Source organism: Puma concolor, chromosome C1, assembly GCF_028749965.1.
Source record: "Puma concolor isolate L17-30 chromosome C1, mPumCon1.1.hap2, whole genome shotgun sequence".
NCBI classification, from domain to species: Eukaryota; Metazoa; Chordata; class Mammalia; order Carnivora; family Felidae; genus Puma; species Puma concolor.
This window is the reverse complement of record NC_141674.1, coordinates 30,949,455-30,962,504: the sequence shown is the minus strand read 5'-3', so window position 1 is coordinate 30,962,504 and position 13,050 is coordinate 30,949,455. Positions and strand designations below refer to the sequence as shown.

Below are 13,050 nucleotides of genomic sequence, written 5' to 3'. Positions count from 1 at the left end.
TGATGCCTCAAGAGGCAATAAGTCATCAGGGAAAGAGTAGCGAGGGTTTGGGGAGACTGAGCTAGGCAGAGGAGAAAAGGCAGGCACAGACCTGAGCTTCTGTCTGGTCCGTGGCATCCCATGACCCACAGCAGGCAGGAGCCGTGAGCCTGCGATGCTGTTGCACATATGGGCCCTCCATTTGTCCTCCTGGGCACTGACTGTGGTGTCTTCAAACTGAGCAGGAGTCAATGGACTCCATTTAGCCAGTTAAACCCTCAAAATGCCTATTTTGTTCAGGCAGTGACTCTCAAACTTGAGTATGTGTTAAGAATCTACCCACCCCACCTGATGCAGTAGGTCAGAGCTGGGAATCTACACTGCTGACAAACAAGCAGGAAGGCGGAATCCTGAGGTCACACTTAGAAGAATATTGGAATAAAGAGTTGGAGCCAGATCCTATGGAGATTAAAAAAAAAAAATTACTGGAGGTGGTGTAGACGGCATAATATAACGGTTTAAAAACAGGGATTTGGATCCCTAGTACCTGTGTGATGTTGGGCAAATCACTTAATATCCCCGAGTCCTAGAAGTTTCCTTCTTCTCTGAAATGTATACAATAGTGAGAGCAATGATATATGAAGCTATGGTTCCTTGTGGAAGTTTATGAGCGTGCAAACACCGTCACAAAAGAAGGCAGCGTGTGGCTCAGTCAAGGGCTACAAGTCTCAGAAGGGGAAGAGAGCACTTGGGAGTCATCAAGAAAGTTCTTGTTGGAGATACGGTGACTATAACTGGAACCAGAAGTCCCAGAAGCATTTGGCTAAGTGAAGAAGAGGAAGGCGTTCTAGGCCGAGGGACTAGTGTTGGGGAAGAGGGGATTGTGGGAAGGCTGTATGGAATCTGGGGAATGGGGAACAATCTGGTCTGATGTGCTGGTTGGGTGGTCTCATTCTTACAAAACAAGAGCGGTTGCACTGGATTTCTAAGAGGTTCCTTTCAATAGCAAACATTCTCTGTGATTCTTTGAAATAGGGAAGTCAGGGAAAGAAACTGATTGTGGTTTGAGATTTGAGGTGATGGGGTCATACAAAATAGAGCACCCAACAGGAAGTTGAGGATGTGATACTAAAGCTTTAGGAAGGGGTTTGAAATGAAGGTACAGGTTTGAGACTCATCAGAATATAAAGATGATGAGGGCCCAACATGCCAAGCCTTGAGAAAGAGAGGGGGCCAGAGACATAGGCCTTGAAAGAGCCATGAGATTAGGATTGGCAAGGAGCTCTTATGGCTCTGTATCTTCTTCCTTTTTGCACTCCCCCCACTCTGATTTTGCAGCCTTCAGGGATCTGCTGTGGGTGTGCAGGCCCTCTTAGGGAGCTGAGAAGACTGGAAGTGAGCCCCCTTTGAGAACATTCTGGTATGCTCTGGAGAAAGCCCAATAACTCAACCTTAGCTGGAACATAAACTATATGACATGGTGAGCTCTACTCTCTTGTGAGGGGAACCTTAATTGTTGTGAGCAATTCTGGCCTCCCAAATTTGAATCAGCCAATTGCTAATGGAAAGAGCAACCAATGGAAAATATTGTGACTACTCAGGTACTGTACTGGGTTGTGTTTTGTCCCTCACCAAATACATGTCTATCCAGAACCTATGAATGTGACCTGAAATAGGGTATTTGCAGATGTCATCAAGTTAAGATGATGTCATACTGGATTAAGGTGGGCTCTAATCCAATGACTGGGGTCCTAGGGAGGGAAATTTTTGGAAGAGACACACACAGAGAAGATGGCCATAGGAAGACAGAGGCAAGATTGGAGTCACACTGCCACAAACCAAGGAATGCCAGCAACCGCTAGAACCTACAAGAGGCAAAGAGGGATTCTTCCCTAGAGGGAAGCTTGGGAGCATGGCCCTGCTAACCCCTTGATTTTGGGCTTTTGGGGTCCAGAACTGCTAGAGAATAAATTTCTGTTGGTTTAAGCCACACAGTTTGTGGTAATTTGTTATGGCAGCCCTAGGAACCTAAAACAGGCACCAAATTTGTTGTGAAATAATCCTACAGGAAATATTTTTTATTTGGGATACCTAATTAGTATGGGGGTCAGGCTGCTAGGGCTCCTTGGGTTGAATAAAAAGCTAGTGTTTGTCTTCAACTCGACTTTCTTCTCTTACCTTGGAAACGGATGCTTCAGTCCTCCCATGGCGTGTTCCTCCTTCTGTCCTATCACAACATCCCTAGCTTTCCATGTTGAACATTTGAACTTTCTGGATGCGTCACTTCGAATGGCTTCACCTTTAACCATCTCCCTATGCTTCTTCTTTTTTCTAAAAAAAAAAATGTTTTTTTTTTTTGTTTTTTTTTTTTAATTTTTTTTTTCAACGTTTATTTATTTTTGGGACAGAGAGAGACAGAGCATGAACGGGGGAGGGGCAGAGAGAGAGGGAGACACAGAATCGGAAACAGGCTCCAGGCTCTGAGCCATCAGCCCAGAGCCCGACGCGGGGCTCGAACTCACGGACCGCGAGATCGTGACCTGGCTGAAGTCGGACGCTTAACCGACTGCGCCACCCAGGCGCCCCCAAAAAAAATGTTTTTAAGGGGCACCTGAGTGGCTCAGTCAGTTAAGCGCTAACTTTGGCTCAGGTCATGATCTCGCGGTTTGTGAGTTCAAGCCCCGAGACGGGCTCTGTGCTGACAGTTCAGAGCCTGGAGCTTGCTTTGGATTCTGTGTCTCAATCTCTCTCTGCCCCTCCCCCACTTGTACTCTGTCTCTGTCTCTCTGTCTCTTTGTCTCTCTCAAAATAAATAAACATGACATTTTTTAAGAAAAATGTTTTTAAGAATGTATTTTTTTAAGTTTATTTTCATTTATTTTGAGAGAGAGATAGACAGCGAGCAGGGTAGAGGCAGAGAGAGAAAGGAAGAGACAGAATCCGAAGCAGGCTTCACATTGTCAGCATGGAACTTGATGCAGGGCTTGAACTCATGAACCGGGAGATCATACCCTGAGCCGAAGTCAAGAGTCAGACGCTTAACTGACTGAGCCACCCAGGAGCCCCTCTAAAAATTTTTTTTCAAATAAGTTATTTAAAATATACAAAGGGCAGGAAATAATATAATGAACACTATTGGGGCATCACTCCAATATCCCCTCTACCTCTCTGCATTACTCCCTTTCTCCTTTTTTGCCATGTTCCCATGACTATCCCACCCCATGCTCTCAATTTCCTGAAGAAGGTGAGGCAGGTGCATAGGTTGCCCAGCCTGACTATACATCGGTCCTACAGACACCGTACAAGACGCACACACTAAGGATAATAATTAGATGACTGGTTGTGGACTTTCAGAAGTGGAAGCAAAGAATTATTCTCTTCCAAGTAATTTGAGCATCCCTAGTCTTAAATTTTAGTTGTGCTTTTCTGGACCAAACCTATCCCAGAAATTTTGCCTTTTCCAGCAGAAATTCTTTACCCCCAATAATCTGTAAGCAGCGGAGTATGTTGGAAATGGGCTTCTGCCTCCTCCACCTCTAGATATACACAGAGACCTTAAATGAAAGACCCTCTTACCTCTTGGGTTATCTTTCAGAATAGATTGAACTACTTCCCATCTGGCATCACAGAAGGCAAAGAGGGGGTCAGGGCTAATACCTGGGCATGACTACAAATAGCTTTCTTGACTCTCTTTTGTACCTTTTGTGCAAAGCTTCCCATTAGAGGATTTTCTATTATTTTTGTTGTTGTTTTTGTTGTTGTTGTTTGTTTTTAGAAATTCTTATTAACTCTTGGTCATAGACTTCAATTTCCTAATTTTCCCTTGAACTTAAACTCTCCAATTAGGATTTCACGTTACAGCTATCTTGAAGGAACTATTCTTAATATAATTTAGAGTTCAGAAGATCATTAGGGAGACAAATAGAGGTACAAATGGAATAGCCTAAAGATACTTACAGAATATGTTCCTATTCTCTTTTGGTAAGACTGGTGGAATAAAAAGAAATAGAAATGCTATGGTTTTTTTTCACTTCTCCTGATTTGTTTTGAATCATGGGCTCCATTCTGATTTAGGAGCCTTTCCTGCTCACCACTTCAGTGATAATTCTCCCCATGGTCTATAGGATCCCTGTTCTCTTTGTTTCTATAGCAACAGTCCCGTGTTGCTTGGCTAGAAGCAATTTTCTGCTGCTGTGGTGGAGCCTCATTTTTTCATTCCTTTCTCCCCAGTTGCCTTGGTAACCAGCCTCTCCCTCTTTGGGTCTCTCAGTGGTAAATTCCACTCCTCTCTTTTTTCTCTCTCTCATAACAGTCACCTGGTCATGACTTGGACAGTGCTTTCCCATCTGTGAGTGAGCACTCTGTCATGGTCAGATTGTCATCATGAAATTAGCCTCTCTTTTGCTTTATTTGCATCGTTTCTCCTGCCTGCCGTCTTTCTAGGGGTTGTCATGGTAACCGTACCCTCTGAAAGTCTCCAGGCAAAGGCTCTACAGTTAACAACCATCATGTGAGAGTGTCTGCCAATCTATGGCCACACATCTCGATTTTAAAACCAGCCCCAGGCAGGTACCACAAATTGGAGAGAACAGGCTTTTGATCAAAGCAGACTGGACTGAGAAAAGGAGGTATAGGGGACCCTGGATTCTGATGTTCTCCAAACAATATATGTGGCTACAGGGTTCAGGCTGGGCCTGCAAGAGTGCCCATTATGCCAGCAGTGATCCAAGTGATTGAGAAATGTATTGGCAGTTATTCCAGGCAGGCCTATCATATAATCTAAATTTCCAAGGGTAATTCCTCTGGCCCAAGGGATCCTGGTGATATGACCTGAGAGCTAGGTGGAGCCAAGTAATTTCAGGGAAAAAAAAGTTAACCCTTAAATTGGCTAACAAGGGGTTAGTAAAATACATATTTAGGTATTTTTTACACAGTACTGAAAATTTCTCTGCCCTTAGGCTTCTGCTCTTACCTCTTTAGTGAGGCAGATGGGGTGTTACCATTAAAGTAACACCAAGTGTTCAGCAAATGGTGGTTGTTATGTGTTAGAGTATTGTGGCAGACACATTTTGGATATAACTTCATTTTATCCTTATGACAATCCTGAGAGGTAGTTAATGATAAGAAGACTGAGGCTAAGGGGCGTCTGGGTGGCTCAGTTGGTTAAGCATCTGACTCTTGGCTTTGGGCCCGGGTCATGATCTCACCATTCGTGAGTCTGAGCCTTGTGTCAGGCTCTGTGCTGACAGTGCAAAACCTGCTTTGGGATTCTCTCCCTCTGTCCCCCCCCCCCCTCCCCTGCTGATGCTGTTCTCGCTCTAAAAATAAATACATAAACAAACATTAAGGGGTACGTGGGCGGCTCAGTTGGTTAAGTGTCTGATCTCACAGTTCGGTGAGTTCGAGCCCCACATCAGGCTCTGTGCTGACAGTGCGGAGCCTGCTTGGGATTCTGACTCCCTCTCTTTCTGCCCCTCCCCTGCGCTCTCTCTCTGTCTCTCAAAAATAAATAAATAAACTTAAAAAAATAAATAAACATTAAACAAAAGAAAACTGAGGCTAAGAGGTAAAGTGAGGCCATGCAGCAGCTGGTAAGTAGCAGAGTTGGGATTTGAACCCAGCTCTATCATTTCGAAGCCCCCTTTTTTTTTTTTTTTTAATTTTTTTTTTCAACGTTTATTTATTTTTGGGACAGAGAGAGACAGAGCATGAACGGGGGAGGGGCAGAGAGAGAGGGAGACACAGAATCCGAAACAGGCTCCAGGCTCTGAGCCATCAGCCCAGAGCCTGACGCGGGGCTCGAACTCACGGACCGCGAGATCATGACCTGGCTGAAGTCGGACGCTTAACCGACTGCGCCACCCAGGCGCCCCTCGAAGCCCTTTCTTAAAGGTTGTGGTTCTTGAATTTCAGTCTTCTGGTCTCTGCTTTTTTTTTTTTTTTTTTTTTAATGTTTATTCATTTTTGAGAGAGAGAGAGAGAGAGAGAGAGAGAGAGAGAGAGAGAGAAAGCAGGAGAGGGGCAGAGAGTGAGGGAGACAGAGAACCCAAGCAGGCTCCAGGCTCAGCTCCCAGCTGTCAGCACAGACTGCCCCAACATGGGGCCGGATCCAATAAACTGTGAGATCCTGACCTGAGCTGAAGTCAGACACTGAATACCCAGGTGCCCCTGGTCTTCACTTTCATCTGAGGGTTCCTACTTTATCCTTTCTGCCTTCCTTATTCTTCCTGTTCATATTTTGTGGGTTGTTTACTTGCTTTTCTCTGTTCTCAATCCATCGTTTGCATCCTTTTGCTAAAGAGATGGACGATTTTGTCCTTCCTTCTGTGTCTGGGTTTGTTTTGTGGGATAAAAACATTAGAGCAGCTGCCCTTGCCTAAGAACTAGACAGATCTAATGCTGGAGAACACCACACTTCTAGTTCAGCGGCTCCAGCACTAGGTAGGCAAACCGTTCTCTTCTCCATTTAACAATGCCTGTTCTGCATCAGGCACTGTGCTAGGCACTGGAGATATTAGCAATGACCTAGACCTAGGCAGAATCTGTTCCTTGCCTTTATGGAACTAACAGCCTGGGGTGGAAGTCAGACAATACACAGGAGTCAGTATATAATTTTATACTGTAATTAGTGGTATGAAGAAAAGAACTAGCTGCTGTGAAAGGAAGACATAACAGGGATAGATTTGAGATAGGATTGCCATCCCCCATTTAAGAGAGGAGAGAGTTAAAAAAATCTTTTAAATAAATTGATTACCAGTTGTTAAAACAACAAAAAGGGGAGAGGAGAGAGTTGAGGCGCTGGCACCAGCTAGTTGAGGGCAGTCAGGTCGAGAGCCTCTCAAACTCGGAAGTCTTGGTCGCGCCGCTCCCACCTCTCCACTCATCCTAACGGAGTCCTAGGTCTGCGCAGGCGCACTGACGGTTGCCATGGGGACAGCTGCTCCTGCACAAGCGCAGATAGCTTCAAGATGGCGGCGGTAGCGGCTGCACGAGCAGTTTCTGTGGGTTCCGGGCTACGGGGTCTGCAACGGACACTGCCTCTTGTAGTGATTCTTGGGGCGACCGGCACCGGCAAATCCACCCTGGCGTTGCAGCTAGGCCAGCGGCTCGGTGGCGAAATCGTCAGCGCTGACTCCATGCAGGTATGATAGTGCGGCTGTCCACGGGCCTGTGAAACCCAGAGGCCGCGTGCGGGCCTCTGGCGGAGTGGATACCCTGTCGCATGGGTGTAGTGGGTGAACCCTGAGGCTTGTGGGACCGAGTGGGCAGGTGAAGGGAACCCATAATTACTAGGTGCCCACCCACCATGTGCCAGACGTACTGCCAGGCGATTGATTGGCTTTCCTCATCTCATTTACTTCTCACGACGTTGCTGTTGGTAGATTCTGTTCTCTCCATTTGCGCGTGAGAAAATTCACCTAGGGAGATGGAAGGGCTTTCTCTGTGTCACACAGCGAATAAGGGGAGGAAATAGCATTTGAACCTACAAGGTTGACAGGCGTCCAATAAATATCTTTTGAATGAAAATTATCGCAGAGCCTTTGCTACTTAGAGTATTCAGCGACACCGGTATAAGTTGGTTACCATCTATGAGTGCCTCCTGAGGGAGGGTATGGAACAGGATGGATATTCATCGAGACCTGGATTCTAGTTCTGGATCTGCCGTCGGCCACGTGAGCTTAACGTATCTGTGAAGTGGAAAAAATGCCACCTGCCCTCAGGGCTGTGGTGCTTAATAAGTGAGATCATGAGTTTTATTTTTTATTTTTTTTTAATTTTTTTTAACGTTTATTTATTTTTGAGACAGAGAGAGACAGAGCATGAATGGGGGAGGGGCAGAGAGAGAGGGAGACACAGAATCGGAAGCAGGCTCCAGCCTCTGAGCCATCAGCCCAGAGCCCCACGTGGGGCTCGAACTCACTGATCTCGAGATCGTGACCTGAGCTGAAGTTGGACGCCCAACCGACTGAGCCACCCAGGCGCCCCGAGATCATGAATTTTAGAATGAAGAGCAGGGTCCTGAAGAAGGCGGGGGCCATGCACTTGGCAAATATTTGTGTAAGTTGAGGTTAGAGGTTTTTTTTAACCTACTCTGGCTGATGGGAGTCGGGAGGCTTTGTCCTCTTCCCTGAGTTGGAGGAAAAGCCCAGAAGGAGTGTGTACTACACACAGCACCTGGGTGCATTTGGCCTCGGGTTGAGAGTGGGTGACATTTGGGGTAAATCTGTGATGGAGGAATTACACACGCTATTTATTGAGGATAATTTACAGTTAATGAGGTTTTGGAGTAAATGAGGTGCTTGAGTGTGAAAGGGCCTGGCACTGAGTCTAGCCCCTACCTGATGGGTACTCAGCAAGGAAGGGCAGTCCTTCCCACTGCACCCCGTAACCCTCGGGGCATGGTTTCATTTGGAGGGACATGACCCATCAACACACATGAAATGATTAGTGTAATTCAACAAATGTTTGTTTGCAACCTCTACGATGTGTCAGCTTCAAGAGACAGACTTTATTTACCTCAAATCCCAGCCCTGTCTTTTCTAAGGTATGTGATTTCAGCCTGAACTCTGCGCCTTTGTTTCTTCTGTAAAATAGGAAGAAGAATATTAGCGCAACATAATTGTGATGATTAACATGATAAAGTGTGTAAAGCACTTAATAGTACGGCACGGAGTGCTAAAAACATGACAGGTGCTATTTTCTGCAAGGTCCTTTTGGAGAGAAAAGCCATAATGCCTCTCCTCAGCGAGTTTTAGTCCAGCTAAACATGAAATAAAGCAGAAGTAGTGTTTGAACTGTGATACTAATGATGCTCTGCAAGGTGGATGGGGCAGGGAGGAGAGAGACTGCAAATGTTAGATTTTATGCTAAAGCATACAGTTTCTGAGAAGGGAGAAGAAGTCAACAAAGACTGGTGTGGTTAGTCATGGAAAGCTCTCTGAAAAGGGACTTGAAAGGTGAAGTTTGGATAGATAAGAAAGAAGAAAGGCATTATGTCAAAGGAGAGAACATGAAGGAAGATTTAGAAGGTGAAATGGGCATGTGTGTATGAAGGATGGTGAAAGGAGGCTGTTCGTTAGGTTTTGCAGATATTGTGGAATGGGGGATGAGTAATATGATGAAGGAAGGCAGTGTGTAAGAAGCATTCATCTGTGAATAGTGTGCCTGATGAATTGGATTTGGGGGTGGGTGTTAGGAATGCAGGGGAAAAGAAAGATGTCATCATATCAAAGTGAGTTGACCACTGATCGCTGAAAGAATAATGCACACCATGTGATTCAGGATTCAGGTTTGTGGGCCTGGGAGAGTATGGTGAGCAGGGCAGGAAGTCAGGAAGGTTTGGCACGGCACAGTGGGAGTGGCAACAGGACTTCGAAGGGGAAAGTCTGTTGGGGGGTGGAGAGTGTAACAGGTATGAGCCGTTTCAGGACTCTTGCACTGACTGCCTCTGCCTGGTGGAACTTCTTCATCTGTTTAACCACGTGGCTTGCTTTCTGTCTTCAGTCACATCTTTACTCAGATGTCACCTTATGAGGCCTTCTCTGATCCTCCTATTTAAAATAACACACCACTGCTCCCTGTTCCCATCTTCCTCAAACACCACACGTAGCCCTGTCGAGAGTGTTCTCAGTAAGTCGTCTTAATTTTACATTTATTTAAAATAATTTTTTTTAATGTTTGTTTATTTTTGAAAGAGAGAGAGAGACACAGAATGCAAGCGGGGGAAGGGCAGAGAGAGAGGGAGACACAGCATCTGAAGCAGGTTCCAGCTCTCAGCACAGAGCTGGCTGGACGCGAGGCTCAAACTCAAAAACCGTGAGATATCATGACCTGAACCAAAGTCAGACGCTTAACTGACTGAGCCACCCAGGCGCCCCTTAATTTTACATTTATTTTTAAGTAAGTTAGTGGGTTCTGGCAATGAGTGTTGTATATAGCTCTTTAATAGCTATTACCCATTTCTCAGAAATCTTTCTCTACTCATAGCTGTGTGCCGTAAGGTTGAGGTTGCTAGAGGTTTTGTTGACTGTAAAACAGGTCATGTGTATGGGACAATGAGCCTCATATAGTGCTGATGATACGGTAGACCCTTAATATTTGATGAAGTATTTGTTGACTTGCTGTATTAAAATGGCACATCTTGATCCATTCAGATTTTTCGTGTGGTTATATAAGTAACTAGAGCATGGGAATTACATTTCTTTTGTCCTAGGGACACCACAAGGATTAATTAATGTATGAAAACACTTTGAAGATTATTGAGCCTCCTGAACTGGCTATAGGTTGTGTTTAGTTTTGATTGTACTGTGGATATTTGTATCATTTCCTCTTGATTCCCATTGGAGAACTTTGACCTTTGATTTTACTTTTCAGTCCAAATAATGATATAAAGTATCTCTGCCCCATTTATGGGGTTATATGCAGTTCTTCATTCTACCTTTGCTTACCATGCCCCTGTTACATGTTTCACTTGTTTTTTTATCCGTGGAGGGAGATGGTGCTTTTTAGTGACTTGAGGTTGACTCAGAATTTTTATAAGTGTGTGAAAAAAAAATGACATTTAAAGAAAGAATTGAAGTATAGTTGATACACAATGGCACATTAGTTTCAGGTGTACAAAAGGACGTTCTTAATGTTGGATTACCAGCTCCTTGAAAGAGCATTTTCAATTTCAAATAAGTACACAGGCAGAATGATAATAACAACTTTATAAAATACTTACATATGCTTTTTATTCTACCTTACCTCGTAAGGTAAATATCATTGTCATTTCACAGGTAAGACAACAGGCCTTGCAGTAAGGTCTGGCAGTAAGTAGCAAACCTGGAGTTGAACATAGGTGTTTACTTTCCACGTCTACTGCCTTATCCACACAGAGCCATCCCCTTTAGATGAGGCAGGAGCTGTGGTGTTCAGTCATTAGAGAGTATTTCTTAACTTGTACGCCACTCTTCTTTCACAGGAGTGTGCTACATTTTGATCAGGATATAAAATGTATTTGAGGATTCATATTGTGAATCATAGTGTGAATTCATAGTGATGTCTGTCAAATGGAGTGTTGAGCCGAGTGGTGGCCACATGAGGCATTGCCTATGGGGATAAAACTTGCTGCAACTAACAGGTATAATTTAATGTCAATAATTTAATGATACTAAAGGCAGGGAATGTTTACTGAAACAAAGGAGAAACTTGGCCTTGTGGAGAGCCTAGTCGGAGCTGTAAACTTTGTTGTACAGCCACACAGACCAAAGGATGACCAAATGGAAAGTGTGATAATTAGAAAGTTCTTTCAGGCTTCCAAGTTGATCTTTTAAAAAACAAATATTTGCTTTTTAATAATCACTTTTGGAATGATGTCCAGAATTTCATATTTCACAAGTATACTAATAATTCAAAAAGGATTGTAAAACACTGTCTTAAATCTTAACTTGTCTAGCACCTCATACTTGTTTCGTTATCCTTTTGTTCTGGCTTAACTGTAGGGTGATCCCAAGGCAACCCCTGTTGGGGCATTTCCCATCCAGGGAAAGTGATTGTTTTTTTGTGAACATTGAGTAAGTATATCAAGGTAGCTTCTTCAAGGGAAAACCACAATGGAATGTTTAGGGTAGTATATCTAGGGTGATAATATTGTCCTGGAGCCCAACAGATAATGACTTGCTTCTGTAGCCATGTAGCATGTGAAGGTCCTGCCTGGCTTCTTGCTTCCCAGTCTCATGCACTTGATTTGTTGAGTGGAAAGTCAGAAACACTCTCTGAGGGATTACTTGCTTAGGGACTCCTGCTGGGCTCTACTTTGGATTTCTGCCTGGCAGGTGTGATTATAGTGAGAAACAACATTTGTGCTTAATTTCCTGAGTTTTCCAAGTGCCGGTTTCACAAATCATAGAGACATAAATATTGTTAGTCAGCAGTAAGAGTCTAAATTTAAGGAGGGTCAGGTAATACAATCCCTGCTTTCCAGGATGGAAAAACTGAGGCACAGAAGATTAAAGAACACACTAGAGATCACGCTGCAAGACACTGGTACACCTGGGAATTGGATCTGGGTCTTCTAACTCCTCTGTAGTGTCTAATATATTGCAGGAAGATGATACTGAAGGTCTTCTTTTCAGACTGAGTCTTTTTCTTGGCATGTAAATTCAAGGTACAATGCATCGCCTTCAGTGACTGGATGAAACATTGTACTGAGAAACATGAAGGCACTTGCCAAAAGATGTACAATGACTGCCTGGAAATACAGACTGCCAACTATATGCCACGAGATAAATACACAAAGTGTTCTATTTGGGTTTATAGAGAGGAAGTATCCCTAATGCCTTAGTTCTTCAAGTCCTGTGGAGAAGCAGTAGTCATACATAGGAGCACTGTTCCCTTTATGTTTGTCTAAACCTGCAAGAGCAGAAGCAAATGATTTTTGGCAGTCTGACTAGTGAGCAGCCTATGTGTCATCTAATAGATGTGGAGTCTGGGTTCTTTTTGTCTGCTTCGGGACATAATTTAGGAGCAGTATTTTTTTTTTTTTTTTTTTTTAAACCAAAGGACTGTTTGTCTGATAGCGCTCAAGGGAGATCAGGGATGCATGGGAGAGGGATATGAAAGGAGAGAAGGGAGTGTGAATCACGGTGGCTTAGTAGGACACGATATAAAAGCCACAAAAACCTGTTAACCAGGAGAGATGGGGGCTGTCTGGAGGCTGCTTGCCACAACTGAACAGAGGCGATCTTTTAAGAAAAAAAAAAAAAGACTGAGGCTGGGGGTGCCTGGGTGGCTCAGTTGGTTGAGCATCTGACTCATGATTTCAGCTCCGGCCATGATCTCACAGTCTGTGGGATCAAACCCCATGTCGTGCTCTGTGCTGAGCCTGCTTGGGATTCTCTCTCCCTCTCCCTTTGCCCCTCCCCCACTTGTACGCTCCTTCTTGCTCTCAAAGTAAATAAGCGTTAAAAAAAAAACAACTGAGCATGACAAGAAGCTAAGAAGGAAGTCTCAAAAGTTTTGCCTCCTCCCAAAAATCTGTCTGTGTCTCTAGATTCCTTGATTCACCTCCACTGTGACTGAATGTAGTTT

General features: G+C 44.2%; 1 protein-coding gene across 7 annotated transcripts in view; it reads left to right on the top strand.

The window, feature by feature from the left end:
- The first annotated feature begins 6,921 nt into the window (after nt 1-6,921).
- Nucleotides 6,922-13,050, top strand: part of TRIT1 (tRNA isopentenyltransferase 1) — a 58,801-nt gene continuing 52,672 nt past the window's right edge. For 5 of the 7 annotated variants that reach the window (XR_015254624.1, XR_015254625.1, XM_086716576.1 and 2 more), the window contains exon 1: nt 6,922-7,121. Coding sequence is in view for 5 of the 7 variants with exons in the window: in XM_086716576.1 (XP_086572702.1) it covers nt 6,948-7,121 (174 nt within the window). In the remaining 2 variants the exon portion in view is untranslated. The remainder of the gene's footprint in view (nt 7,122-13,050) is intronic. The other 2 variants (XM_086716579.1, XM_086716578.1) reach the window with 1 other exon arrangement.